This window comes from Bidens hawaiensis, unplaced genomic scaffold (genome assembly GCF_021521415.1).
Source record: "Bidens hawaiensis isolate Kalapana, Puna unplaced genomic scaffold, B.hawaiensis_p1.1 tig00039582_1, whole genome shotgun sequence".
Classification (NCBI taxonomy): Eukaryota; Viridiplantae; Streptophyta; class Magnoliopsida; order Asterales; family Asteraceae; genus Bidens; species Bidens hawaiensis.
This window is the reverse complement of record NW_027496969.1, coordinates 184,887-212,647: the sequence shown is the minus strand read 5'-3', so window position 1 is coordinate 212,647 and position 27,761 is coordinate 184,887. Positions and strand designations below refer to the sequence as shown.

At 35.8% G+C, this 27,761-nt stretch overlaps 2 protein-coding genes and 1 pseudogene across 2 annotated transcripts; 1 reads left to right on the top strand and 2 right to left on the bottom strand.

Moving 5' to 3' along the window:
• Positions 1 to 13,109: 13,109 nt before the first annotated feature.
• Positions 13,110 to 16,593, bottom strand: LOC143591356 (uncharacterized). Its single transcript, XM_077071585.1, has 7 exons — positions 16,510 to 16,593; positions 15,397 to 15,502; positions 15,003 to 15,060; positions 14,645 to 14,889; positions 14,448 to 14,576; positions 13,886 to 13,934; positions 13,110 to 13,805 (listed from the first exon to the last, which is right to left on the bottom strand). Exons 2-7 carry the CDS (start codon positions 15,490 to 15,492, stop codon positions 13,303 to 13,305), a joined length of 1,080 nt encoding a protein of 359 aa, XP_076927700.1. The 5' UTR covers positions 15,493 to 15,502; positions 16,510 to 16,593; the 3' UTR covers positions 13,110 to 13,302.
• Positions 16,594 to 17,946: 1,353 nt separating this feature from the next.
• LOC143591353 (ureidoglycolate hydrolase-like) lies at positions 17,947 to 22,213 on the top strand. The gene is made up of 11 exons (XM_077071584.1): positions 17,947 to 18,158; positions 18,409 to 18,494; positions 18,794 to 18,868; positions 18,943 to 19,071; positions 19,158 to 19,244; positions 19,834 to 20,136; positions 20,205 to 20,296; positions 21,074 to 21,136; positions 21,202 to 21,442; positions 21,523 to 21,563; positions 21,648 to 22,213. The coding sequence occupies exons 1-11, from the start codon at positions 17,955 to 17,957 to the stop codon at positions 21,746 to 21,748; spliced, it is 1,422 nt and encodes a 473-aa protein (XP_076927699.1). The 5' UTR covers positions 17,947 to 17,954; the 3' UTR covers positions 21,749 to 22,213.
• Positions 22,214 to 23,134: 921 nt separating this feature from the next.
• Positions 23,135 to 24,843, bottom strand: LOC143591354 (putative GDP-L-fucose synthase 2 pseudogene; annotated as a pseudogene).
• Between the last annotated feature and the right edge of the window lie 2,918 nt (positions 24,844 to 27,761).

Genomic DNA, 27,761 nt, shown 5'->3' with positions numbered 1-27,761 from the left:
AATCCTACATAAAATTTCAGGTGAAGGGTCCATGCTGAATGCCCTTATAGACGATATGGGTTGTCCGCAAAAACGCATCCGCAATGCGAAAGACTTACCCATTTTGGACAGAACCCGAGATAGCTTCCTCCGGAATGGCCCGCATAGGGGTAGGCGTTTGCATCAACACGTGAAACCACTCCTGGCCCTCATGTGGAGCTGTAATGACGTCCGGTATCGGCTCGTTAGCTGGACGATGAACCATGGTGGTGGGCACAACCTTCTCGAAGATCCATGAGAACTTAGTTATCCACTTGTGCGCACTGCGGGGCGGTTCGGTCCCAATGACCCTTTTGGGAAGAGGAACGAAGCCGAACCATCCACCACGATTTTTATCCGGTAAAAAACCGGAAAACGATCGATACAAGGAACCATATTGTGCGCCCTGCATACGAATTCGAAATGTCGAATCCGCATGAGCCCGAACTGGTGAACCTGGGAAAGACGAATTCCGTAGGTACTAAGTATATTCATGAGAAACTTGGTTATCGGAAACCAAAGATTCCCATGAGAAAAAAAGTCAGCATAAACCGCCATTTTACCAGCAGGAGGTTTATTGGCAACAGATCCCGATGTAGGGAACTCCGGCCCCCATTCTTCCGGTATCCCATACGTACGGATAATCTTCTCATAGTCAGCTCGTTTCCAGCTAACTTCTACAGTATCAATGTTTGGAGATGACGACAACTTTCTATCACCGGCCATGGGTTCGATGATAAAAGGAAAACAACGAGCAATTTTGATGAAGGGTAATCATGTAATAAGGAATTCGAGAGAAAAGCTGAAAAAGAAGTGAGAAATCAAAGACGATAAAACTTCAAAAGAGAGATAATCACTATTATTTATACCCATCGCAATAAATGCGATGCAATGCAAACAGTGGAGAGAGAAAAGCACGGTCCACTGAGACGACGCCACGTCACGCGGGAAATCTGAAAAAGCGAAAAAGGTGTACAGTCGGGTACAATGACGGCCGACATAAACATCATGTCGACTGCTCACGCGCCTGCAAGATGTCATGTCACCCCTCTCTTATGGTTATCCACCCAAATACAGAAAATATCTCTATTACACTTCAAAAATCCCCAAAATATCTCATAGTCCAAAATTTCACCAGCATAAAAATTTACACGGAAGAAACAATGGACTTGGGGGACTTATAGAGGTAGGGTACCAAAAAGACTCAAATACCCTTAAGTATCACTCGCGGGTCAGAGGGAAACTCTTGTTATACCACCCGCGGGATATTTAGATCACCCGCATGACTCAATAACAAAGGAAGAACATTGATGCATCCTTGAGACTATGTGCGGGAGCATCCAGACGCCCTCAAAAGTCATCCGCAGGGTAGTATTTTCACCCGCAAGGATGGATAGAAGGCAACGTCATAGGACATATGTAATTAACAAATTTCCTTCTAGAAGATTTACCAATATCCTTTCTTGGAGAGCACGTGATTCTCCAACCAATAGGAGAAGAACACGTGGCCAGGTTGTTATAACCGTGCACATGGTCAGGTTTATCCCGTCCTATTACAGGAAGAAACGTGTCCAAGTTGTTACAACCATGCACATGGGCCGTATAGCTCAACGTATCACTGGAGGACACGTGTCTAGACAGTTACGAGAGCATCTTCTAAAAAGGGACAGCTGGGCCAATTATATTCCCACATCCTTCGGCTATAAATACCTTCACAATCTTCATGAGGTATTCATTCACTCTCAACTATCAACTCTAAATACTCTAAGTACTTTATCTTCACCGGAATAATACTTATTCTCGCGTCGGAGGTTGGTTACGGGAAGACCCCCCCCCCTCTTGTCCTTCCCGTAACGAGCTCACTGTAACAACTCGGATTTTTCGATTATAATACATACACAAATAACCCGACCCGTTTTATGTTCGGAAATTTTATCAATAAACAAATACCGCGTTTATAGAGTAATTATTATTTTATCATTAATTGTTTATTGCATTTATCATTTATTTAATATTAATATATATATATAAATAAACTTTCCTTTATATTCATTTTAAACCCTAAAACCATACTTTAACCATATATTGTATCCACCTCCATAGTCTAGGGGTCCTTTTGAAATTTCTGTTATATTTATTATTATATTACAAACCCTTTTACCAACCCCATGTTCATACCCGTATTCAAGAACCCGTTAATTTCTTGCAGCGTAATACTCGTATTAAACTTGGAATTGATCTAGGGATATTATTGTTTTTGATATAATCGGCCTTGCCGACTCAATTAATTAGGAAAGTATAATATTATATGATACGAACTAATGATAAGTAAGAACTGCCTTCACCCGTTTACAATTACACACCATAACAGAGTCTATATCGTAAGTAAACCTAGCTGTATAACCCTCATCCCATCGCCGTATAAACCCCTAAGGTTAATTGTGTTGTCGTTGTCTGTCACGATGTCCCAATCACGTTTTCATCCGTCTGTTCGGAGTTCGTCAATCATCACCAAGAAATCATCGTGACAGGTAATTGAAACTTGCATATAGGTCGGCTGTATCTTCTTAACAAAAACGCTAACATTAATTAACTCAAAACAAACGGATTGAGCGTTTTTGCGAATTAGGGTTTATAGGATTGGGGTTAATCTGGGTTCATATATTTAAAATATTGTTTGCTTAATACACCAACTGGGAAACACCAGCCCAGTGGCTAGTGTGCGTGTGTGTAAAACACCCTATTCTGGCGACTGGCGTGGGTTCGAGTCCCGGCCAGCCCGATTTTTGGTTTTTATTTTTATAAATTCATTATGTTCAATTAAAACAACTAAATAATATTATATATATTATAGAATTAAATAATTAATCTATATCTTATTAAAACCGACACTTTTACTTGTTGTTTTTCCGAATCTTGGTTAAAACCATATACTTTAGTTATTAAAATTTGTTAAATATTTTAATTTATTTAAAAAGGAGTTTTAACTTAATATATGTATATCATGTAAATTCATGTACTAAAAAATATAGTTTAAGTATTTATTAAAAAGATCATATTTATATAAATATTATTATTTATTATTTATTATTTATTATATGTTATTTACAATATGTATTTAAAATAAATCTTCATTAAATAATAAAAATATATATAAATGTACCAAACGTATTTATAGTTTTAAACATTTAAAGCAAACCTCTTTATATAAACTATAAAGTTTTACAGATACTTATTTAATTATTCTAAGTATTTTATATAATTAAATCGTATTATAAAACTATGATAATAAAATTAATAATAAATCTATTTATATTAAACTTTCGTTAGAATATACCCGATCATCGAATATCGAACCGCTATCTAGTTTTAGCTTCTTTATTCCATTTATATTTATTCCTCAACTATTGTTACTTAGGATTTCTCGTCGATGACTTCCGAAGAGCGTGACTCTTGTTTACTATCGTTCTTACCGTATTCGTTTATCTCTTGCTTATTACTAAGGTGAGTAATCACTCCCCTATTTTACTTATTTTTAAACCTTTTTGGAGACATGTGCGTATCTTATATATTTATCTATTATCTAGTATTCAAAATCGCAATTGTTAATCCTTGTGTGTATATCAGTTTATGCTTAACTTGCTACTTGCTTACTTGCTTTATGTGAACGTTGTATGCTTACTTCGGCAACCGATGTCCATTTTTATGGCAATGGTTTAGTCCTTGATTGGGTAACCAATGCCCATTTATATGGATTGGTTGAGCCCTTTCTTTATGGTTTGCTTTCTTTATGGATTATTTGATTGATTGTTTATGTGATATGGCTTAACTGTTTATTCTCACAGGAACAGTTTGCATCTTTCTTTATATACTATATATTATTATTGTTGTGTCTTAAACTGGTGTTTTACTCACTCAACATGTGTTGTTGACAAATATTCTATTTTATACGCATATGCAGGTTATCGTAGAATTTAATGCAGGTTGGTGAAGACTTAGTGAAGAATTTAGTTAGAAGAATATTTTAATCAAGAAATATAAAATTTGTATTGTTGTATGAATTATGTACTTGTTTGTATTTGATTTATTTAATAATTGAATTCAATTAATAGATATTGTCATTTAAATATTTCATGTTAGTACCTTCAGAGTTGTGACAATCAGCTCACGCCCCGACATTTCCGCCTTAGGTTGGGGTGTGACACTCACGGTGTCTGTTTTGCAGGTTTCTAGCATTGGACTTGGGAGATCAGACTCGTATTGTTGTTAGTAATTGTTCGTACCATACCCTGTGGACTCATTGGATCTAAGACATGTTAAGGGGATCAAATCAGTGTTTCTTCATAAGATTGTTGTTTCTACAAAAGGTTAGTATGCATGTGTATGCTTGCACTATTTATAGTGCAGGCTACACCATGCTTGTCTTTTATTATTAACGGCCCAATGGGTTTTGTTTACATGGTATCGGGCTCAAACATACAATAAACAAACTGACAAGCTGACTAGTATACATCGCGAATAGATCAATTAAATACAAAATACTAATAACCAAACGGGGCCTTACATAGTTCAATCATGTTATTTAAAATCAAACATCAAACTATAGTTAGTCTTTTGTATATATCCTGACTGTGTAGTTATTAATCCCCTTGTATTTGTGAAACTTTTGATAATTGATAAAATTAATGCAAATAGGAAAAGAGTTAAAATCCTTCTGAATGGTTGAACCAGTCTAGCTATTACCCAATCCAACAGGTTGTTGGTAATTTTAGTGTTATTGGGTTGACTTGTTGATCTAGAATGATTTAGGAGGCTCGTTTAACTCTAATAATAATTTGCGTCTTTATCGTTTTAAATTTTAATTTATTAAATTAGAACGAGTCTGGTTATATTGGGTTAACCTGTTGATCTTAACTTATTGGGTTAATTTTAATTTTTTAGATTGAGCCATGGACTATATCGTGAGGCTGTGAATTTTTTCATATCATGTTCTGCTCTCCCCCTTATCAACTTCGTTTTCTCATGTAATTGATCCTTAGTCATAGTCATAGCTAAGACATTTGACTTGTCATCCCCATATTTAATCAAATATTTTCTAATCGCTACAACATATTTGGTGTCACACCCCCCCAACCACGGCCTAGGTGTATGACACATATGTTGGTACCACAATTGTAATTAAATCAGAGTTATGTTTTAATAGTGAAAGTCTTTAAAACTTGTGGATTAAAATGTAATATTTACATACAAAAGACGGGATTTAAAGTTCCCGTATATAGTTTGAAAGATTACTTGTTTAATTTTTACAAAACAAACCACCATTAACATTATATTATATTTAACTAAAATATCCGAGCCATCGGATTCTTGCACTTCGTCATTCCAAGTGCTAACCTTGATCACCTGCAAAATGTAAGAAAATACGTCAGCAACGAATGCTGGTGAATATGCTGATGCTAAAAATATTTTCTTTACTTAATCACCCCTCGAGACTACGTAAGTCTCGGCCCAACGTGGCTTAGGAATAATCAAGTTAAAACAACACAATTCATAAACTCAAGTCTCTATACTCGGTTCCCCCAGCGAACACCGCAGCATTTGACTAGTTGAGTGCCTATACGTATACACAAGGTCATACTCCCGTAGGCGAGCGTAATTGCGACCAGGTGTGATGTGCCCACCACATATGTAAGGATCCAAACAAACGTACACGATAGCCTGAGACCAGTATTTATACTCTTGTTTATAAATGTTTTAGAGACACTTAGTCTCATGTAACACGTTTGACTCGTTTGAAAACAAGTTTGTAAAAGTTGGGGAGTATTCACCTTTTGATTTGGATCGGCTTCAAACACCGTCCGAGGGTCTTTCCCGTTGCTATCTCGCACCTATAGTACAAGTATAACCAATTGTTAGTTGGATATACAATCCGGCTTAAGACCTTTAGTCTTATTTTATAAACTTTACCTCGATGAACCTTTAGTTCAAAATCTCTTTTTACTTTAAAAGCTTTAGTTTTAAAAGTAATTTATAAACCTTTAGTTTATTTATAAAACCTTACATTTCTTCTTCTCTAAGAAACGTATTCTTCTTTTTATTATTTAAGAATAGTTATTTATTCCTTAAATAATATTTATAATAAAGAATATATACATATACTTACACACATATATACATATTCATAATCTATCTTTTATTATTTCTTTGTTATATTTTCTTTTCTTTTATCGAGGTATCGAGTATAACCTCGACTTAGGGTATTAAGCCTTATAATATTTTATTATTATTTTATTTGGATATTATGCCAACCTTTTCTCGACTTATAAACCCTAAATACTTGAGTAGCACTTCAGCAACGTTTCTTCTTCTTTATCTTCTTGTTCAACCCTTCTTCTCGTTATGCTCACTAAACGATTAACACCAAAACTGTCACACGCCGACCAAAGTCGGCGGAACATGCCGAGGTGTAACGATTGCCCATAAGCGCATGACACTATTTAAAGCGACAATATTTAACAAACTCATTTCATTTCACAACATCCAAAATGTCACATAACCAAATATTCATAAGTCAAATACAACAAAATATAGCAAAATATGACAAATCAAATATTGTTCATTTTTGCTAATATCCTAACGGTATTTATGTCATTTTCTTCACCGAACTCCATAATCAACCTAGATGCAAACCTGTAACATTTCATAAAATAAAGTTGTCAACACAAAGGTTGGTGATAAGTTTGAGCAATAGATATATAGTATGAAAAGCCACAAAACTAGTATACAAAACCATAAATAATAGCTATAAACTTGGATAAATTGACAATCGCTAATAGAATTACGTTAGCACCACCTAGCTACAAGGGATGCCAAGTAGTCTAGGATTTAATAGAATATCGTTAATTGCATTACATTAACGACACCTTGCTACAAGGGGATGCCAAGTAGTCTAGGATTTATAGATTCCACCAACCGAAAGCGATAAACACATAGGCATATAAGCATAGAACACCAAATCGAGCAATTATTCAAGTAAAGTATACAACAACGTTTGTGGTTTAAGACTCAAGTATAAAGCATTTGATTTGAATAAGTATGAAATGTCACCCCAAAACAAAAGATAGAAAACGGGGTATGAAGTTACTCACGTTCAAGTATAAAACTTGATCGGTAAAAGATGAATAACCGGATGGATGAAGTTTAACGAGCAAGGCCTAAATGACAATAAAATCTTGGATTTATAATGGTTGTCTTGAAGATCTTTAAATAAAATAATTGTTGCAAAAAGTAAACAATTAAAGTTCAAGGTTTAAAATGTAACTATTTAAGAATTTATAATAACAATCCTTTAAAAATGTAAGTTTGCTCGAAACCGGGTTAAAGTATCTAACCTTAATATTTACTTAACCAATGTTAAGTAATAAGGTGGGTTAAATGCTAAAATGCAAGTTCCTTTGGGACAAAGATACTAAAACGGGTTTTTAACGAGTGTTCGGGTTGTCGATTCGGGTCTTGACAAATGGTCAAACCCAAAGTCAACTTTCCAACATATTAATTGTTATGAGATAACTCATGAAAATATACTAACACTTAACCAATTATGTAGATCTATTGTTTAGAACTAACAACGCACGTTAAGCGAGTGTTCGGTTTTTTCGGTCCAAACTATGTGATGAGATCAAGTTGGATCCAACAATTCCAAGTACTTAAGAAAATAATTAAAATCAGTTTGTAAACTATATTTAAAGAAATATACAAGTCTTGATAGCTAAAAACACACTTGTGTGTCTTAAGCGAGTAAAAGTCGGTATAGTTCGGTTTGGTTCGGTCTCCATCTCACAAATAGTTCATAGATGGTTTCTACATGCCCAAATATCATAGAACTTGTATATTGGTTTATAAATGAAGAAAACTTAAATTTTACAACTAAAAAGTTAACTACAAGTCTTTTAAGCAAAAGTTTCGGTTTAGTTCGGTTTCCATCTCCCAACGAGTTTATAGATGGATTCCATATGCTTAATATCAAAGAAATTGTAAAAATGATTTTTGAAACTCAAATTTAGCAATAAACATGTTTAAACAACTTTTTTAACAAAACTAGTAAACAAAAGTTCGGTTTCCGGTTTGGACTAGTTTCGGTTAAACCAAGGTTAGTCTTATACAAACCCACACCATGGAACTTGTAAATAAGATGAACAAACTAAAAGGGTTAGAAGTTAGTCATAAGTAATATGTATAATAAGTTATGTGTGTATATATATATATGAAGAACACGAAGTCCTCCATGAAGCCTTGCCTTATGACATTCGAAACTTAACCAACCGGAGTTGGTGAAGTAACAGATAAAGGAAACAAGGGGTGTGTATTATATATATGTTGTACCACCATATTCAAGTGTTAGTAATATTAGATGAACAAGTTAAAATGAAAGACTATAGTTAGTTGACCTTAAGAAATCAAAATAACAAAATGTTGAAGATGAATACTTGGATTTGAGAGAGATTTTGGAGAAGATGAACAACCAAAATGGTGTATGGAGCCTTGCTTTTATAATGGTAAGAGTATTGTTCATACAAATAGGGTAAAGATGCATGTGATGGTTGAAATGATCAAACAAGTTTTTGGTAAATGACAATAATAGTCCCCAAAGTTTGGTTTAAGTCATTTTATGGAGTTTTAAGGACCAAAAAGAATGTTTTTAAGACCCAACAAGTGTAAAACAATATTTTAACATAAAATCCATCATTTTGATTATATCATAAGCTTTGGTTTACAAAATGGGTCGGTTTACATGATAAACGAATACAAAAATGAATACAAACGAGACCCGAAATTGACGAATGTCACAAAAACTTTCACCACTCGTCGACACGCTTTCCAATACTAATCATCATGATGTCGAGGAACAGCAAACTCCTTCTTGGTTGATACGTCGGTGGAAGATAGCACAAACTTCGAGGAAGCAATGGCACGGGAAACGATGGATCGGGACACACTTTTCGAGATGGATTGATGGAATGATTATGAAATTCGAGTGAGATGTTAGAGAGAGAGGGGGTACAGATTTTGAGTGTGAGAATTGAAGATCCCGGTCTTGCTATTTATAGATAAAATCTGGAAGCCCGTCGCGATACGCAATGGCCTCCTGGGCACCCGTCGCGTATCGCGACGTAGGTCAGACCAGTCACCATGTAGGTCAGCCACGTGGCGTGGCAGACGATGTGCCACGTGTTGACACGTGGCAGACAACGTGCCAAGTGTGGCCACGTGTCGGGACACGTGGCGGATGGTGTGCCACGTGTGGACACGTGGCAGTTCTTGTGCCAGAGGTGTCAGACCACGTCATCGCGATACGCGATGACGTTGGTCTTTGATGATCACGTATCGCCATTGACTCTTCTAGAAACAATTTGACTAAGCCCGTCGCGGTACGCGATGAGCTCGTCCTTTGTCTCATCGTGTATCGCGAGAGGACAAGAAAACATAATTTTCATTTTTAACTTTGGAGTTTTGAATTTGGCAATATTGGTCCCTTGACTTTGAAAGTTTGACATTTTTGGCTCGAAATTTACGTGATGTTACATTTGGGGTCTGTTTGATATTGGGTAATGAAATAAAATGAACAAAGGAATGGAATGGACGAGGTAATGAAATGAACAATTACCATTCATTAAGATGTTTGGTTACCATGTGGAAATGAAATGAATTATTAATTTGTGTTGTTGGTTTGCTAATAAAAGCCTGAATAAAATAAAAATGGTGGTGGTGGACTACGCGTAGTAATGGTGGTGGTGGTAATGGACGGGAGCTGGGAATTATGGTTGGTGGCGATGGGTGGATAGGTGGTGGTGGGCGGAGGTTGGTGGTGGTTGGTGGTTGTGGTGGCGATGGGCGGGAGCTGGGAGTGATGGTTGGTGGCGATGGGTGGATAGGTGGTGGTGGCGGTGGTGAGCGGCGTTGGCAATAGACGGGAGATGGGATGATGGTTGGCGGCGGTAGGTGGATAGGTGGTGGTGGGTAGCGGGTGGTAGTGGGCGGAGGGTAGTGGGCGGAGGGTGGTGGTGTTGGGCAGCGGGTGGTGGCAGGTAGTAGTGGGCGGCGAGCAATGGTGGTAATAAGCATGAGCAATGGTTGCTGCGTGGTGGAAGGTGGCGGGTTGATGACGGTAGTGGGTGGTTGGTGGTGGCGGTGATGTTAGGTGGTGGTGGGCGGCGAGCAATGGTGGTAATGACCAAGAGTGATGGTTTGTGGCGGTGGTGGTAGGTGGTGGTGGCGGGTTGATGACGGTGGTGGGTGGTTGGCGATGACGGTGATGGTAGGTGGTGGTGGTGGGTTGATGATGGTGATGAGAGTGCATTGGGTGGTGGTCAATGGCGGATCCGGGAAATTTTCTCACAAGGGTCGGAAATTTTTGTATTCGTACACAGTTAACCATCGCTATATAAAATTTTTTTTTGTCCGGTTCGACCATCGGATTGGGTCGAATTGCGTCGGTCATATATATAAAAAAAATGATAATCAAACAAAACATTATATAACAAAAAAAAGAAGTACGAGAACTTCATTATAAATGCATAATTATTGAAAAATATATCTAGTTTTGTTCTATACGGACTTTTATTTTCTGAGATCTAACCAAAACATCATCTAATATGACATTTATAAGCAGGTTTTTTTTAATGAAATAAATAAAATCATCGTTTAAACTCTCATCACCCATATGATTACGCAAATCGGACTTCACGTACTCCATCGCCGAAAAGCAAATTTCAACGCATACGGTTGCAATGAGTAATAATGATACGAGAGCTAACTTCAATTAACGAATAAACAATACACCAATGCAAATGAAGTAAATGAGCAAAATAATGTATAGCCGAACATTTTTTTATATTAGAACACTTAATCCATTAAATTTACCTGACCTGTTACTTCCGCCATTATACTCAATTTTTTTTAATTAGCTTAAATGTAGATTAAGTTGGGAGTTTGAGACTTGTGCTTAAAAATTGAGCATAGGTTAATTGCGCATTTGAGCTTAAACTTGTATTTAAATTGTTTCCTATTAAACTCAAATTTAGTTATTGTATTATTAATAAACATTTATATAATTATAAGTTGTAAATATGTAACAAAAAAGTTATTTTGGTCGGTCTCAAATTTCATAAAGTTGTTCTCGAAATTCCAACAGGGTCGTTGTGCCTTTCTCGAGATTACACAGGGGTCGGGGTCAAAATTATACAGGGGTCGGTCGGGATTTTAACATATATATACTAGTAAAAAAAATTTCGCAGGGGTCGGCCGACCCCCTACTCAAAGGGTGGCTACGCCACTGGTGGTGGTGGTGGGAGGGTGTTGGAGGTGATATAGTGTGAAAGAATGGTGAAATGAAAAATAAAAAAACAAGGATGATGAATAGAATAGATTTGAGGTGTTTTACGGGAAATGGAATGGACATGGTAATGGGTGATTCCATTCCATTGAGGCATTGACCAACCAAACAACTTTTTTCCATTTTCTAACAATTGTCCATTCCATTCCGTCTCCCATTCGAGCGTACCAAACGCTACCTTAGACTCTCATTTCCCCTTGAGCCTCTATTCTCGTCCTTTTATCTCCTTTTTCTTTGTCATTTCGTCCACTTTCTTCAAAGTATTTTTATATTCAGAAATCTTCATTAAATCGTTCTCTTTTTCTTTCTAAATCTCTCAACTATTTTAGATTTCTCTTTTTCAACTTTAACGAAAAAATTCTTCTCTAAGTACTTGTTGAGCCTTCTCCATCAAATCATATTGATTGTGGTTGAGTTGATCATAAGTAAGACCTTGATTCATAAGATAAGCAAAATGGTGATTCCAGCGACTTCCCCTTTGAGTTTGCTTTATTTCAATGTCTCGAAAATGCTCTTCAGTCTGTTAACTTGTGGACTCATTCGCTCATCGTTTCATATTTAAGGTCAATTAAATCATTTAAGTCATGTGTAACATTCCTAAAACTTTCGTGTCATTTTGCCAACTTTAAAATTGAGGGACCAATTGGCCATTTTCCCAAATCTAAAGTCCAGGGTCCCATCTTTCGTTTTTCAAATTTCAAATGAGACGAACCGTCTCATTTTGTTACGGTCTGCATCAAACATAACCGGGATATTAAGTTTTCTTTCGTGACGGCGTGTCACAAACGCCTACCATTTTGAGATGGGGGTGTCTTATCCGCCTACAAAGGATGAGATGGAGCATGGTCCGTCTCACCACCTAGTTCAGCAAGAGGTGTCAAAATATAATGTTACAGGTCTATTTAGCGAAAGACTTGTTTATAATAAAATATTAATTTACATTAAAAATTTATCTGAGAATTAAATACATATACACATACACACACCATACCATACACACACACATACCATACGTACACACATACGCATACATATACCATACTACACACATACATACATACACGTACCATACATATACACACATACCATAGACACATACATATACCATGCATACAAACATACACACATTCCAAATATGTATACACATACACTGATACACATACCATACATACACTCATGCATACATGTGACAACCATGAATTTAAAGGTTAGAATCCTAACCTTAAGCCATTACATTTCTGTAGGATATTGTATATATAAAACTTAATCTAAAACGATATTTGATGATTAAGATGTCATTTAGATCATTTATCTAAGGCATTATGGGCGTCATGCATAAAAAGGTTAGCTTTTTATAAAACAAGTCGTGTTTTCGTGCATGTGAATGATGATGATTAATTTAACAATGCTTTACATACAAGTGAGTGGCCAACGTGATGGTGGCGAAGGCAACCCACTAATGAGAAAATTGCAGAGAATGAAACTAGGTTTAAATTGCCATATTCAAAATATTGGTGTATTTTTTTCTTTTTAATGGTTTTGTTTGTTGTTCACTAGTGTTTTGCTAGCTTGTCTTTGTTTAACGAGAGTTGCCATTAGAAAGAAAAAAAAAACTAGGTTTTACTTGCTCAGAAAGCACCTCTAGATTATCTTCATTTTTTTTTTTCAATAGAGGTCCCTGACATTTTATATGGATTCCACTTTTGTTAATGTTGATTTTACATGCAATAAATCAAGAAATGCACTTGTGTGTCATCAATGCCATAACGTCTAGCACATCAACCAAACTCTAGTAATTAGTTACAAGATACCAAACTGCCCTCTAAGTATTCTAACATGACATTTATTACCCTCAACTTGTTATTCTACTAACATAAACTAACAAGTTCATCTTAAGCAAACTTCCAAGATGATGTAGTTGTTGTAGCAGGTGATTGTAGCAATCTCTGCATCCAGTTGATTTTGTTGACCATTCCCTCAAGATCAAGCACTGCTGCTTCTAGCGTGTTTTCACGCGTTATATTCAACTCCTGTTTCTCAACCTCCTCAGCCAGTGCTTCTGTTGACACTTTCCTCTTTCCAACCTCCTCGTCTTCTGCTGCAGCTTCTAGTTCTGGTGCTTTTCTCTTCTCCACACGCAAACTTGAAACGCTCTCAGAAGATTCCACCAAACCGCAGTCCAATTTCACATTTTCATTTTGCTCACTAATGTTATCTCTATCTCCCTCAGCTGGTATACCAGTGGTGGAAGATGCATTGACAACAGCTACTGCATGCTCAACTTCCGCATCTTCATTCTTCTCACTATATCTATCTCTATCTGTATCTGTATATGTATCTGTACATGTATCTCTATCTCCTTCAGCTACCGCGTGCTCAACTTCCACGTCCGTGCCTAAAACATATGTACATTTTCATCAACTATATATTATTACCAACTACCAACAAAGTTAATATTAAAATCACAAAGACAACCTTTTGTTGTTTGAAAAAGTAGATGTGCGTCACATGGAAGCTGACCTGCCTGCATGTAGTGAAATATAATTGCAAATATAAGTGAAATCCAAAAGGGATGATATACTTCAGATGCAGGTTTAATAATTTTTGGAGCAACTGAATAACCTGATCTGCATTAACACTCCACACACACGGGCAGAGATAACATAACTTTTCTAGCGCTAGATAAATAAATAAATAAATAAATAAATAGGGCCTAACAAGTGTCTTAACTCTTAATCCTACTCTGTTATTCAACTGATCAAGACTCGATTATTGGACAACTTAGTAAATATAAAAATATCGAAGAAATGTGGAGTGCGGACAACTAACAAATAAAGGCCTAACAACTAAGACACGATTAGACAAAGAAAGCTACTAATAACTACAAACACACGCATCCAGTCTTTAATATATTTACTATGATTTGCGCCTTCACCGTTAAGAAGCGGAAAACAAGCGCTTCACCTAAAACTTGCGCCTTGATCGCTTCTGATAAAATGGTTAAAAAAAATAAAATAAATAAGGAATAAAAAGGTACCTTGACAGGAAATGTCCAGCCTTTAGTTTTAGACCAGTCTAAGGACGGGCGTAAATCCTTACACAAAGCTAAATGCCTCCCCTCTTCCTCATTTTTCCTTTCTCCTACTGGATACTCGGGCAACTCAATCTACACAAATTACACATATCAGAACTTGAGAAATTACACATAAAGATAAGTATGGCAAGTATAACTACCTGAACCTTGTCATCACTCAATACTTTGATAATCGTTGAAGTCCAGTAACAATCATCAGAAAACCAATCTACCAAATTCCCAACTTTCCATGGACCATTAATGACAACACATGTGTCTGTAAGTGAGTTGGCAGGTGGCATGTTATCTTTGCGGTACGTTGCAGGGTATGGAGGCCGCACCATCAGTAGATATTTTGACTTCCTGCCATACGGAGGCTTTTGGTATATCTTCACCCAACTTGGCTCTGAGAAAACATTCACACTATAAGTAACTCAAATGAATGCCTTTATAAATAAGTTGCAGCATTAATATCAACATTGCTTCATATACATGATACAGATAGTTTACTCGACTCACTTTCATCCTCATAATTAAAGTACTCCAGCAAAATCTCGTTCTTTTTCATATCGAGAATCTGTTGAACATGGCAAAAGAGAAGATAAATAAGAATTTTCTTCCTGATTCTCTGTTTGGAATTTTGTTATTTTATTTAACCTCTTAACAGGCTTGAAAGCTAAATGGATAACATTTACATTATTATTCACAATAAACTGATAAAGTCATACATAGTTTAAGTGAAAAAAAAAAACCTAATAACGTGTGTTTCATAACGTATTTTGTCAGAATATATCACTCAAAATACATATCTTTCCTACAAATACAAGTTTTTCAAACTATTTATCACACGGATGTAGAACTCTAAACAGAACTCTACAAATGAATATGATTGGGTTGAGTGGATGAAAGGTACCTTGCAGTTGAACCAAGCACTACGATATCCGTCCTCAAATGTTCTCATTTCAGCCCGTTGGCCAATTTTAAAGCCCAGAACACCTGACTTGTGCATTGTTTTGTCGCTGCACCATTAAAAGGTCTTGATGAGAATGCAATGTACAATAACTTGCAGCAAACTTGTGATAATAATAATAATAGCAAAAACTTTAAAATCTAAGGTTATGTGATTTCGTTCTAGTCAAAACTCAAACGAGCAGTGCTCTAGTGGTACCCCCGGTGAGTATAACCGGTTCGAGTTCGTTCGTGACAAAATGTTGCGCACGAGCCAGGGGCTTTACCAGACCTTCGGGCGGTGGGTTTCTCCTAGAATTAGTGGTGGGCCGGGATGTCTGCATTAGCAGGCGTTGGTGGTCTTTTGCCAATGAGCGCGGCGGGGCTTTGTTGGTCGTTTTAAAAAAAATGTGATTTGGTTGTATTTTGTTTTGGACTCACATTCACCTTCCAAAAGAACTTCCTAAATCAAATATTTCCTACAATTGTATGAATATCTAAATGATGCTCTAGGGGTGTAAACGAGCCAAGCCCAAGCTTGACTAGGCTCGCTTAACTTACAGAGCGCTCAAGCTTGGCTCATGAGTAGTTTTCAAGCTCGGCTTTCTTATTATTTATTATTTAATATATATTCGTAGTTGTATAAATCCTGCCTAGTCGGTACCTCACTGACTAGGCACCTTTTAATCGCTTTTTGTTCGAACTGAAAATTTTATATATATGTATATTTGAAAAATTACATGTAAATTCTAATCCGATTAATCGTTAATCCCTGCCCCACCACTCGACTAATGCCTGCCTAACGAGTTCTACAACAGTGTTAATATATTTATTATTATAATTATTTTAATTATAATTTCTTGTGTAACATAAGGTTACATACCATAATAATACTTATTAGATAAATATAAACATTAAATTGTCAAAATAATAATCATGAAGCCCGCTCGAACTCGATAATTGAAACTCGAAGGATACAAAATACATTGAAATTAGGGATCTGGTGTGCAGAGGCTTAGTGTTAATTGTACAATAATAAATAATAAAATGAAAATGATGATGAAAAAAGAAATAAAACCTTCCTTCAATTTCAACAGGAGCCGACCCACCCGTTCACTTTACTGCTCTCTTTGTATTTCTTCGCTCAATTTCATTCTAACAACCGATTCGGAGTATTATTAATTTCTGTATAAAGACAAGAGGTTTTTTAAAAGATACATTATTAAATAGCTTTAACACATTGTATCATTTAGCTTCTTTTTTTAAATACACTTTTGTTGTGGCCTAATAAAAATGTATAAGGGTGCAAAACGAGCCAAGCCTGAGCTTGACTAGACTCGCTTAACATATACAGATCTCGATATCTTTTTCCTTTTAAATTCGAGCTCGGCTCGTGACCATATTGCTTTCGACAATATGGCATTATATAATTAAAAGCATTTGAAAATGTCCCTCAAAGTTGTACTAACTAGAAGTTGGTGGATGACAAAAATAAGTTTGACTAAAATTGGTAGTCAAATGAAAGTATTATAGCATAAAAGTCATAAATGAACTATTTGACAAAAAATTATAATTTTAAGAAATCATGAGAACCAAAAGTGAAGTTCTCTCTTTTTAATATTGATACGTAAACCCTTTTTCAGATTGGGATGTTACCTGATTGAAAAGTTAAAAGGTCTTCGAGAGTTTAGCTTTAGATATTGTATTACTTAGAGTATGTGTTTCATATATTGCTTGTTAAATACGTATATTATCGAAGAACACACAGGTTTAACCCAAGAGTTAAAGCCTAAGTCTCAACTGTGTTAAGGTTAAATCTGGTCTTTAAAAGTTCTATTCCATTCAACCTGCAAAACCAAAGCACCATGAGCTCGTTACAAGAAGGGGAAAATGGGGGTGGGATTCTTTTTGTAATCATCCTCCAATATGATAATCAATATTTGAGTGTGGAGTAAATGATAGTGAGAGTATAAGAGAGAATCCTTGAACGGTTGGTCCAAGTCAGACATTTATAAATTATAGTCGGTGAGGTATAGAAGGATTGATCTGCTGTTACTATTAGGAGAACATTCTATTATCATGGGAGAGCACGTACGAGGTATCCGGTTGGTTGTGACAAATGGCGGATGTGGACGGTTGTAATCAGGAGGTACAATGCCGACACCTTGTCATTGGCTCAAAGTGCAATCGCGATTCCCTTTTGTCTTGGCTGTCGCTCCTCAAAAAATCTTGAATTGTGATTAGCTCAAAAACTAGCCGTTGTGTATTGTGATTAGCTCTAAGACCATCTAAGTCTTGGTGGTGAGTAGCAAGTGATTGATGATAAAGTGTGAGAATTAATTAATTATTAAGTAGTTTTAATAGTACAAAAGCTGGTTTTGTTTGTCATCTATCTATCCGCTAACGAGTCACTCGTGGGTGGATATCTGACTAACCCCACGTTAACACTGTATTATTATTCTTATTATTAGTTATTATAAACCCCCGAACAAAATCAAATCATCAACAACAATAATAATAATAATGGCTGCCAGATTCCGTCTCACACTTGTTCTCTTCACCTTGTTCATCACTTGCAATTGCATACAAAATAATAATAATAATAATAATGTTGAAGATGATGGTGATGAAACAATCACAAGAATGCAAGATTTCTCTGGATACCCCAACCCTTCTCCTCACCATTTTCAATCCATTTCACTCGATTCTTTCAATCTTCAAAAACAGGTTGCTTTTTGCTTTTTATTATTATTATTATTATTATTATTATTTTGCTTCAATTTCTGGTTAAATCAGTTTCTTATATGTTGAAAATGTCCACACAAAAGCTGGATATATTATTTTACTACAAAGTTATAAGCTTTATTATTCTCAAATTGGATGATTTTAGGTTCAACTTACTAAAGTGTAAACTGATGATAATTTATAACCAAATAAGCAACAGCATGAGTCATATGTTTGTTTGATGTCATGGTAGATTGATCAACTCTCAAGTTTCTCCGATTCACCGCCTCCTTCCGTTACAAGAATCTTGTATAGTCATAATGATGTAGTCGCAAGAAGGTATGTACTTACTGGTTTATTTGAAAACCTAGTTTTTAGGAGAAAAAATGTTCAGATACGGGAAAAAATACCATTTTTTGCATGTTTTTCAACTCGGGTCGGATTATAAACCGGTTTCAGTAACATAGACTATGAACTGGTATACAAACCAAGTATTTCATAGACTATATTTGTTGTCTATTGGTATGCTTGAACCAGCATTCCAACTGTATCTGCATATATCTTACTTAATTTTTGTTTATGTGGTAATTGTTATACTTTTTTCATACTGTTTTTTTAATCATAAGTTGTATTTGCAGGTTTATCAAAAACTTGATGGGAGGCGCCGGTCTTTCTGTGAGGGAGGACGCCGTCGGCAACATATTTGGTCGCTGGTGAGTTTTTGTTTTGTATACCTTTGTGGAGTCTGCCATTTTAGTTTCTAAGGTTAAGTTTTGATAGTATGCAGGGAAGGAAGTGAACCGGATGCACCTGTGGTTTCAACGGGATCTCACATTGATGCTATTCCATACTCTGGGAAATATGACGGAGTCGTTGGTGTGTTGGGTGCAATTGAAGCCATAAACGTACTAAAGAGGTACTTGTAACAAATTAAATTATTATACATTTAGAAAATTTTGAGTTTGTATTGATTTTTATGTTGTTACGTTTTTTAATGTACAGATCTGGATTTAAACCTAAAAGATCGTTGGAAATAATAATGTTTACCTCAGAAGAGCCTACACGATATGGAATCAGCTGTTTGGGAAGGTAGGTCTCTATGTCCATTTCACTTTGACAACTAGGGCTGGCAAAACATATCTAAACGGGTCAGACACGACACAATTAACATAGGTACACGATACGAACATGACACGATCAACTAATCGTGTCATTTCCTCAAACACGAACGTGTGCCTGCATAATAAACATGTAACACGACACGGGCCTGTTTAACACGAGAAGCTTAACTTGTTCAGTAACATGACATGACCCAACCCAATAAGAATATAAATTCTGCGACGCAGCTAACAAAATGTCAAAAAGCTAGGTTTTGTACTTTTGTTTGTGGTATGTATTTATGTTAATATATGTAATTATTTTAAAAGGTTATATAATTAGATATTTAAATGAATTCAACCGGGTTAGGCAGGTTTTAACCTGTTTGGACACGATTTTAATCGGTTCATAAACAAGTCGTAGACACGAAACCTGTATAACCCAAACCCAAACATGTTTAACTCCATGTCGTGTCTTGTTAACAGGTCCATGTCAGAAATTGCCAGCCGAGAACACTAGAAATATAACTTTGACTGCTTTTGTGCGCATTCATGTAACTACTTACATTTGAAAATTTCAGCCGTTTATTAGCTGGGAGTGTGTCGCTTGCAAAGGTGCTTACACAAACAGTAGATAACGCCAATATATCATTTCTGGATGCTGCAAGGTCTGCTGGTTATGCAGACAATGAGGATTTTTCCAACGTGTTTTTAGATGAAAAAAGCTATTCAGCCTTTGTAGAGCTGCACATAGAACAAGGTCCTATTTTGGAAAATGAAGGTATTTCTATCGGTATTGTGACCGCTATTGCAGCACCAGCAAGCATCAAAGTTGACTTTGGAGGAAACGGAGGACACGCTGGCGCAGTCTTAATGCCGCAAAGGTAGTAAAACTTTCATATATACTTTTTTAGAAAATCAAATAATGAGTAAATGGAATGATTTGGAACAGAAATGATGCGGGACTGGCTGCTGCTGAGTTGGCATTAGCTGTGGAAAAACATGTTCTGGAATCTGGTTCCATTGACACTGTTGGGACAGTTGGTAACCCCTTTCTTCTCTTATATAATGGCCCTTGCGGTTTGGGCAAAGTAACATGTAACGTTTACAAGTAACAAGCTTGGGGTCTAAGGCTTACTTCTGTTAGTTTATCTGTTAAGTTTGGGTAGATTACCAACACTTTTTTTGAAGGACTATTTGGGTCAAATAAGGGGCCCACCACTATCTTACACACATATATATTAATATAATATAGAAATTAGCTATTTTATTATTTTTTATCTTACACAAATAGTCCCTCAAAAATGTTAGGTTTGACTTAATTACACAAACAATCCCTCAAAAGGGTAGTTTGGTCATTTTACGTAAACTTAACAGAAAATTAAACGGCTTTAGTTACGGTATCGTCGCAAACCTAATCGAATTTGCGACAACTTGTAGCAGCGACGAGCAAGTTTTACCAACTGAAAACAATTTTTTTTTGGGTTTAGTGCAGGTGCCCTTTCTAATTTATATTTTTTAAATGTTAATTTTTGGTATTTGGGCGTTCACAAATGTAGGCTTTAGTAATGGTACCATCACGAACCTAACCAATAGACCATATTCGTGACGACTTGCATCCACAACGAGCAGGTTTTACCAACCGAATACATATCGTTTTAAATATGTTTTTTGCTTTGTTATAAGTTATACGAGTACCAATGGCATTTACTAATTTATTTTTTGAGTTTCGTGTCGTTAGTGTAACGTACCTAACCAACGCGGCGGCTTTTGATACCTGTTTTTGTATAATAAATCAATCGCATGCATGCGTCTTTGAAGGTATACTGGAGGTGCATCCCGGAGCAATCAACAGCATCCCTAGCAAATCACACATTGAAATAGGTATAATATCTTGTTAACATTTTGTATTATTTTAAACATGTAATTTAAGAACATCTATCTTACAGACACACGGGACATTGATGAAAAACGAAGAAACACGGTTATTGAAAAGATCCACGATTCGGCTGTGAGCATATCAAAGAGGCGAGGGGTGGAGCTTTTGGAGTTTAAAATTGTGAACCAGGACCCGCCCGCCCTCTCCGATGAATCTGTGATCAAAGCAATGGAATCCGCCGCTCGAGATTTGGGTTTGACTCACAAAAAGATGATCAGCAGAGCTTATCACGATTCTCTTTTTATGGCTAGGTTTGTTACTACAAAATGTCATTAATTGTTTTCTAAACTTTTAAGTTAAGATTAATGTGGTTTGAAATTTTTTTATGCAGAAAAGCACCAATGGGAATGATATTTATTCCATGTTATAAAGGTACAGCGAGCCATAAATATCATCATTTCCTTTTTTTTATATATATACAAGGTTGTGTGCTTATTTATTTTGTTGATTTTGCAGGCTACAGTCATAAACCGGAGGAGTACGCCTCGCCTGAAGATATAGCAAACGGAGTGAAGGTGTTGCCGCTAACACTTGCCAAATTGTCCTTTAACTCATGATATGCTTTATGTTTAACCTCGTTTTAATTTGTACAAGTAAATGTTCCAAACCAAACAAACGCAGTTAGACCACTGTGCCAAGCAAAAAACTTGTAATCTTTTCAAAAATAAAAACTAGTTAATTGTTAATAAACACAAAAGTCTATTCTTTATTTGGTCAATGATTTAAACTAAATCATCCTTTGTTGGAAATGTATTGTTGTTTGGGTCAGTTTATGTTGTTTTCTATTGTTGTAGTTAGTGTTATGTTTAACAAGTGTTAAAAGGAAATAGTTAATGGTGCTTAGAATTATGTATATGTGTGTTGTACATTGGCTTGTGCGTTCGTTTGGAGGCAATTGAGTTGTCGGTAGTAACTGTCTTGCAGAAATGGGCTCTCGGTTATAACTGTTAATAGTTATAACCATGAAATGTAACTAAAACATGTTGTGATAGTTCGTCTCTTATAGAAACGTCGTTGGTCTGTTTCTAGTAAAAGTTGTGTTCGTAATTGATCTGTGTTATCCTAATTAACTTTCATGAGTACCAACATACTATTTCAATCTAAATGTGATTTGTAGATGGCTCATAAGAGTTATCAATGCCTATATGAAATTAAAATGAATAGATTTATAGTATTGGTTTTAAATGTTGTTGTAGTTAAAAAGACAAAAGAAAAACTTATTTCAGGCCAAAACTAATTAAATTATTTATGAGTTGCCGTTCTAGAAAAATGTATATTGATATGCTGAGAAATATGAGCCTTGACATAAAGGTTTTTTTTTCTCTCTATATATCCACTCAAGTCAACTACTTGTTTGATTTTATTCATTCTGATATTGATCTATTTAAAATTATATTAAATAAAGTAAAAAAGTAAGTGATGACTTGACGGTTGAAACAAGAACAAGTAATAACCGCTGGAGGATAAATAAATGTTTTTGTAGGTTGGTTTCAAATATGATGTCGCATGCTGAGTTGGCTGTTTGAAACCGAACCGATAGGAAGTTTCAACTTTCAAGTGAAGTTTGCACGGATACAATGGTAACAGTTACACTTAATTATCATACTTTTACACAAGTATTTGAAATGTTTGATCTCAAATATTGTGATGATTCGTCTACGTATAAAGAAAATCATTTGCCTGTTTAACGTAGGATTTTACCACATAGAATAGATTCTCATTCTTTGTACAAAGTAAAAAAAAAAAAATAAATAAATAAATAAAATTGAACTTAACTACAGATATTCCACCTAAAATTTCGAGCTTATTGCCCCAACAAATTTATGGATGCTGTTGGGATCCTTCAAGGGAAACATCCACAGGTCAAACAAAATCAATCACAATTACCAAGACTTGAAGTTGGTGTTTTGAAAATTTAAGGTTCCACTCACTTGGGTGTTATGCTTTTGATATATAAAACTGAACAACTTATTTTGTATGTTCTAACTTCCAGCTATAATGTGTTTATCTGAAATGAGTCCAGCCCTTTTTTTTTTTTCAGTTTTATGTTTTGTCTACATTTAAAAGTTAGAGCATAATCTTTTGTATATAAATGAGAAATACGGATTGAGTAGTAATGGCGACAAGAGGGGTTAGGGTTGGGTGATGAAATGTTGGTAAGTGGGTTTCGAAATTCGGCTTTTATATGATCACTTTTTTTACCTTTTTTAATCTTTTTACAGAATTTCACAAGCATTTAACATAAAAGTTAACACCTGTTAGTAAAAAGGACTGAATCTGAGAGATAGTTGACACGCATGATTTGCATATTCGAAGAAACGAGTTTGGGAGGCTATAATTTGGTAATGTTGATCATGAATTGTGCACTCTCCATCATTGGATAGTCTTTGAGAAACATAATGAATCTCACAAGTATTCAACACTGTAACACAAATCCAAAACCAAAAAATAAAAATAAAAAAAAAATTAATAGCAACAGGGCAAATACCAAAATCTGCTATAGAAACAAAGATCCAGAATTGAATATTTGGTCATCATTTATAAATTCCTTGATTATTATTCCACAGTCACCAAAATATAGTATAGCTCTTAAAATGTAGTAGTAAATAACAATCACACAACAGGCACGGTAAATATAATAACCTTAAAACAGAAAACAACTTATCACCGGTAACAACACACAGACGCAAACTTATTGCGTCGTAACATACCATTTGTAAGTACCAACGAGACCATCCCGAAGCGAAATCTTCGGTTCCCAACCCAACTTAGCAAGCGTCGAACTATCCATAAGCTTCCTTGGCGTCCCATCCGGCTTGGTATTATCCCAAACAAGCTCTCCTTCAAACCCGACGACCTCTTTAACCAACTCCGCGAGCTCCTTAATCGACACCTCCTTCCCACTTCCCACATTCACGTGCTCTAAACCCGAATAATTCTCCAACAGAAACACAACCGCATCTGCCAGGTCATCAACATGCAAAAACTCACGCAGCGGTGACCCTGTACCCCACACAACCACTTCTTTAACCCCCGAGACTTTAGCCTCGTGAAACCTTCTCATTAAAGCGGGCAACACGTGCGAGTTCTCGGGGTGGAAATTGTCATTGGGACCGTACAGGTTTGTGGGCATGGCGGAAATGGCGTCCCAGTTGTATTGCAGGCGATACGCCTGGCACATCTTGATTCCGGCTATTTTGGCAACGGCGTACCACTCGTTGGTGGGCTCTAGCGGGCCGGTTAGCAAAGCGGATTCGGGTATGGGTTGGGGGGCGTGTTTGGGGTAGATGCAAGAGGAGCCTAGAAAGAGGAGCTTCTTGACGCCGTAACGGTAGGCGGAGTCGATGACGTTGGTCTGAATCTGGAGGTTGATGGTGATGAAGTCGGCGGGGTAGGTGCTGTTGGCGTGGATGCCGCCGACCTTGGCCGCAGCGAGGATGACGTAGTGGGGCCTCTCGATGGAAAAGAAGGTTCTGACGGCGGACTGGTTGGTTAAGTCAAGCTCGGAGTGGGTGCGGAGGATGAGGCTGGTGTAGCCGAGGGTGCGCAGGCGGCATACAACAGCGGAACCGACAAGTCCGCGGTGGCCGGCCACAAAGACCTTGGCGGATTTGTCTGGTTTGGGGACTGTCATTATGCAATCTGAAGAAAGAAAACCTAAATTAACATGAAATGAACATTCTGGAGGATCTGTTTAAGCAAACTGATATTGATATAGAAATCAAATGTATGTATGTATGTATGGGGTGTTAATTGGGGTTAGGAAATGAAAGCTAATTAAGGTTTCAGCATATTAATTAATTATAAGAGTATTGACCTGTTCAACAATGAAATCTCAAGTTAATAATAATAATAATAATAATAATCTAAATGCAGCAGCAGCAGCAGCAGCAGCAGCAGCAGCAGGTGATAAGTAAAGTTAGGGTTTGTGATGGAATCAAAAAATAGACTTACCGGTTGATTGGTTATAAGAAAAGGAAATTAAATAAAATTTGAGCAACGATGGATCGCCGTCACCGACAGTAGAACAAGAAGGAATGAGATTTAGATTTGAAACCCAAGCCCAAGGCTTTGTGGCAGTCTTGGCAGTGTGTGTGTGTGTGACAACTTACAATTTTTATTGTTATTATATTATTTTCCTCTCCTCTCTTCTAACAATAACATATCAAATCTTCCTCAATTCAACTTTGTTTTTTATACGTACGTATGCCAATTTTATTTTTATTATTATTTATTATGATATGATTATGGTGATTAATAAACAAATAAATGTTCACTTCACTTTAAAATTTTATTGCTTATTGTATTTGTCAAACCTGGTATTTACACTCATGGGTCGTAACAAATTAAGGTCAGAACAACTCGATACAAAAAATGGTTAACTTGGTTCGGTTTTCGATGGGTTCAGGTCGAAAGAGGTCAGATCAAAACGACCTTTGGGTTAAAACGATGTTGGGCTAGAACAGGTTTCGCGTCAAAACAGGCCAGGTTAAAAAGTGGTTTACTTGAAATTACTGTACATTTTATTTTTTGCTTCTTGATTTCATCACAGGTTATGCGGATGACATTGTTTATGCGTACCATATTGCTTGCGTGTAGGCGTTGTGCAACACGCTTACTGACACCGGTTACACGTCTAATGTCACGTTAAGCACATACCATCGTCTAGTAACGCACCATCTATTGAGACTTGCAAGAAACGTACTGACACCGATAACGTTTATACATATCCCATTGCATCACGTGAGCACCTAAGTAGTTTATTTTAAGCAACTTGACTACGATACCACTTTAATTGTCATGACTTAACATAAACATAAAAATTGTCAAGGTTATCATAACCTTGTATATTGTAAGATTTATTTACCTTTGGCTTTACCCATATAATTTACTTGCGCATGGATTGTTTCATAGACTCATGACTCCACATCTCACCCTACTTAGCACTTATTACGTCCCTACCACTCATACATGATACATCATACATACACACACTATACTCCATTATAACCATGAAAATATTATTAAGTGAAATAAATGTATTGCTAGACTTAGTGAAATCCTTTATGTTTTTAGACCCTTTATGTTTTTAGACCCTTTTAGACACGATGACCCACCACAACCACACTTTAAATATTTTAAACACCTAAACTACATATACCACATTCGTGGTCATGATTTTTAGTTTTGATATAATAACCAATTGAAAGTTTAAACAGTTAATGCGTAAAAATATCAAATATCGATCAAGGACTGATACTTGTAATATCGGTAATTTTAATATCATGTAAAATTCATACGTATAGTAATTTAACCTTTCCATAACTTGCGAAACACCAACAATCATATCAATTAGGAACCGATTAAAACTTAAAACAATAACATTGAACACTAAAAATTAACAATTAAAAATTAGAAAACTAATATCGGTCAATATTATTGGCACCAATCATACTATACTATTAAAACAAATTAGTTTTGTGCCACATGTCCCTTGCCTATTGGACGATTGTTTTTCCTTCCAAAATTATCTTTCACTTCTCTATTTTTCTTACCAATTAAATAAATCAAAAATAAATTCTATTCCTAATAATTAAAATCTATACTATTTAATAAATAAACCTTTTCTTATGTCACGTGTCATGCTGTTAGCCTCTTCTTGCTCTCAATATCCCGCCTCCCACCAAGATCCTTTTACCCGACCAGATCCGAAAAATTAAATTCATCATGCTACCTAAGCTTTCATTACCCAAATTCAAAATCACCGGCGACCAGTCCAAAACTTCCAATTTCATCTTCATCGCCGTCAAACTATGTGTTCCCCCCGTCGGTGACGTTGTATGTTACTAATGGCGTTCTTCGATTCTTATCATATCAGAAACCCTCTCTCAATCCATCTCCAAATCATCCTCATCCGATTTTGAGGTGATTTAAGGTAAGATTCATCTGAAATTTATATCTTTTATTCGTTTCTTATTCATCGCTTTCTTTTCGTGAACATTCCTCTGATTCTACTCTGCTGATTGTGATATTGTTAGGGTTTCTGGGTTTTATTCTTTTACGATGACATTGATTATAGCATACACAATAGTGCTTTGAATCATAACAAAATTTAATTCTTTGAACAACAACCTTTTATTTTCCTCCCCTTTTGCCTCTAATAATCAAAAAATTTTATTGTTATGTAGAAACTATATATTGTAATCAAACTAATCGAATATGTTTTTTTAATTAGTTGTTCAAAAAAAATTATTAATTACTTTGATTACAATATATACTTTATACATAATAAAATTTTGAGTATCACAGTCTACTTTCAAATTTTTGTTGTGTTCCTAACCTCTATTCTTGATTACTATATATTTGTACTAATAATACTACATTCATATACTGTTATACACTTTTGATACTAAAGTATATAATATTAATACATTAAACACGGAATTAATACATATATTTGAGTGATACTATTGCAGGGGTTCTTTTAAATAAATTTAGGACTTAGGATTCAAGGAATTGGATAAGGTAGTCTCCAAAATTCTTGATTTGAATGCTACATGTATAATGGAA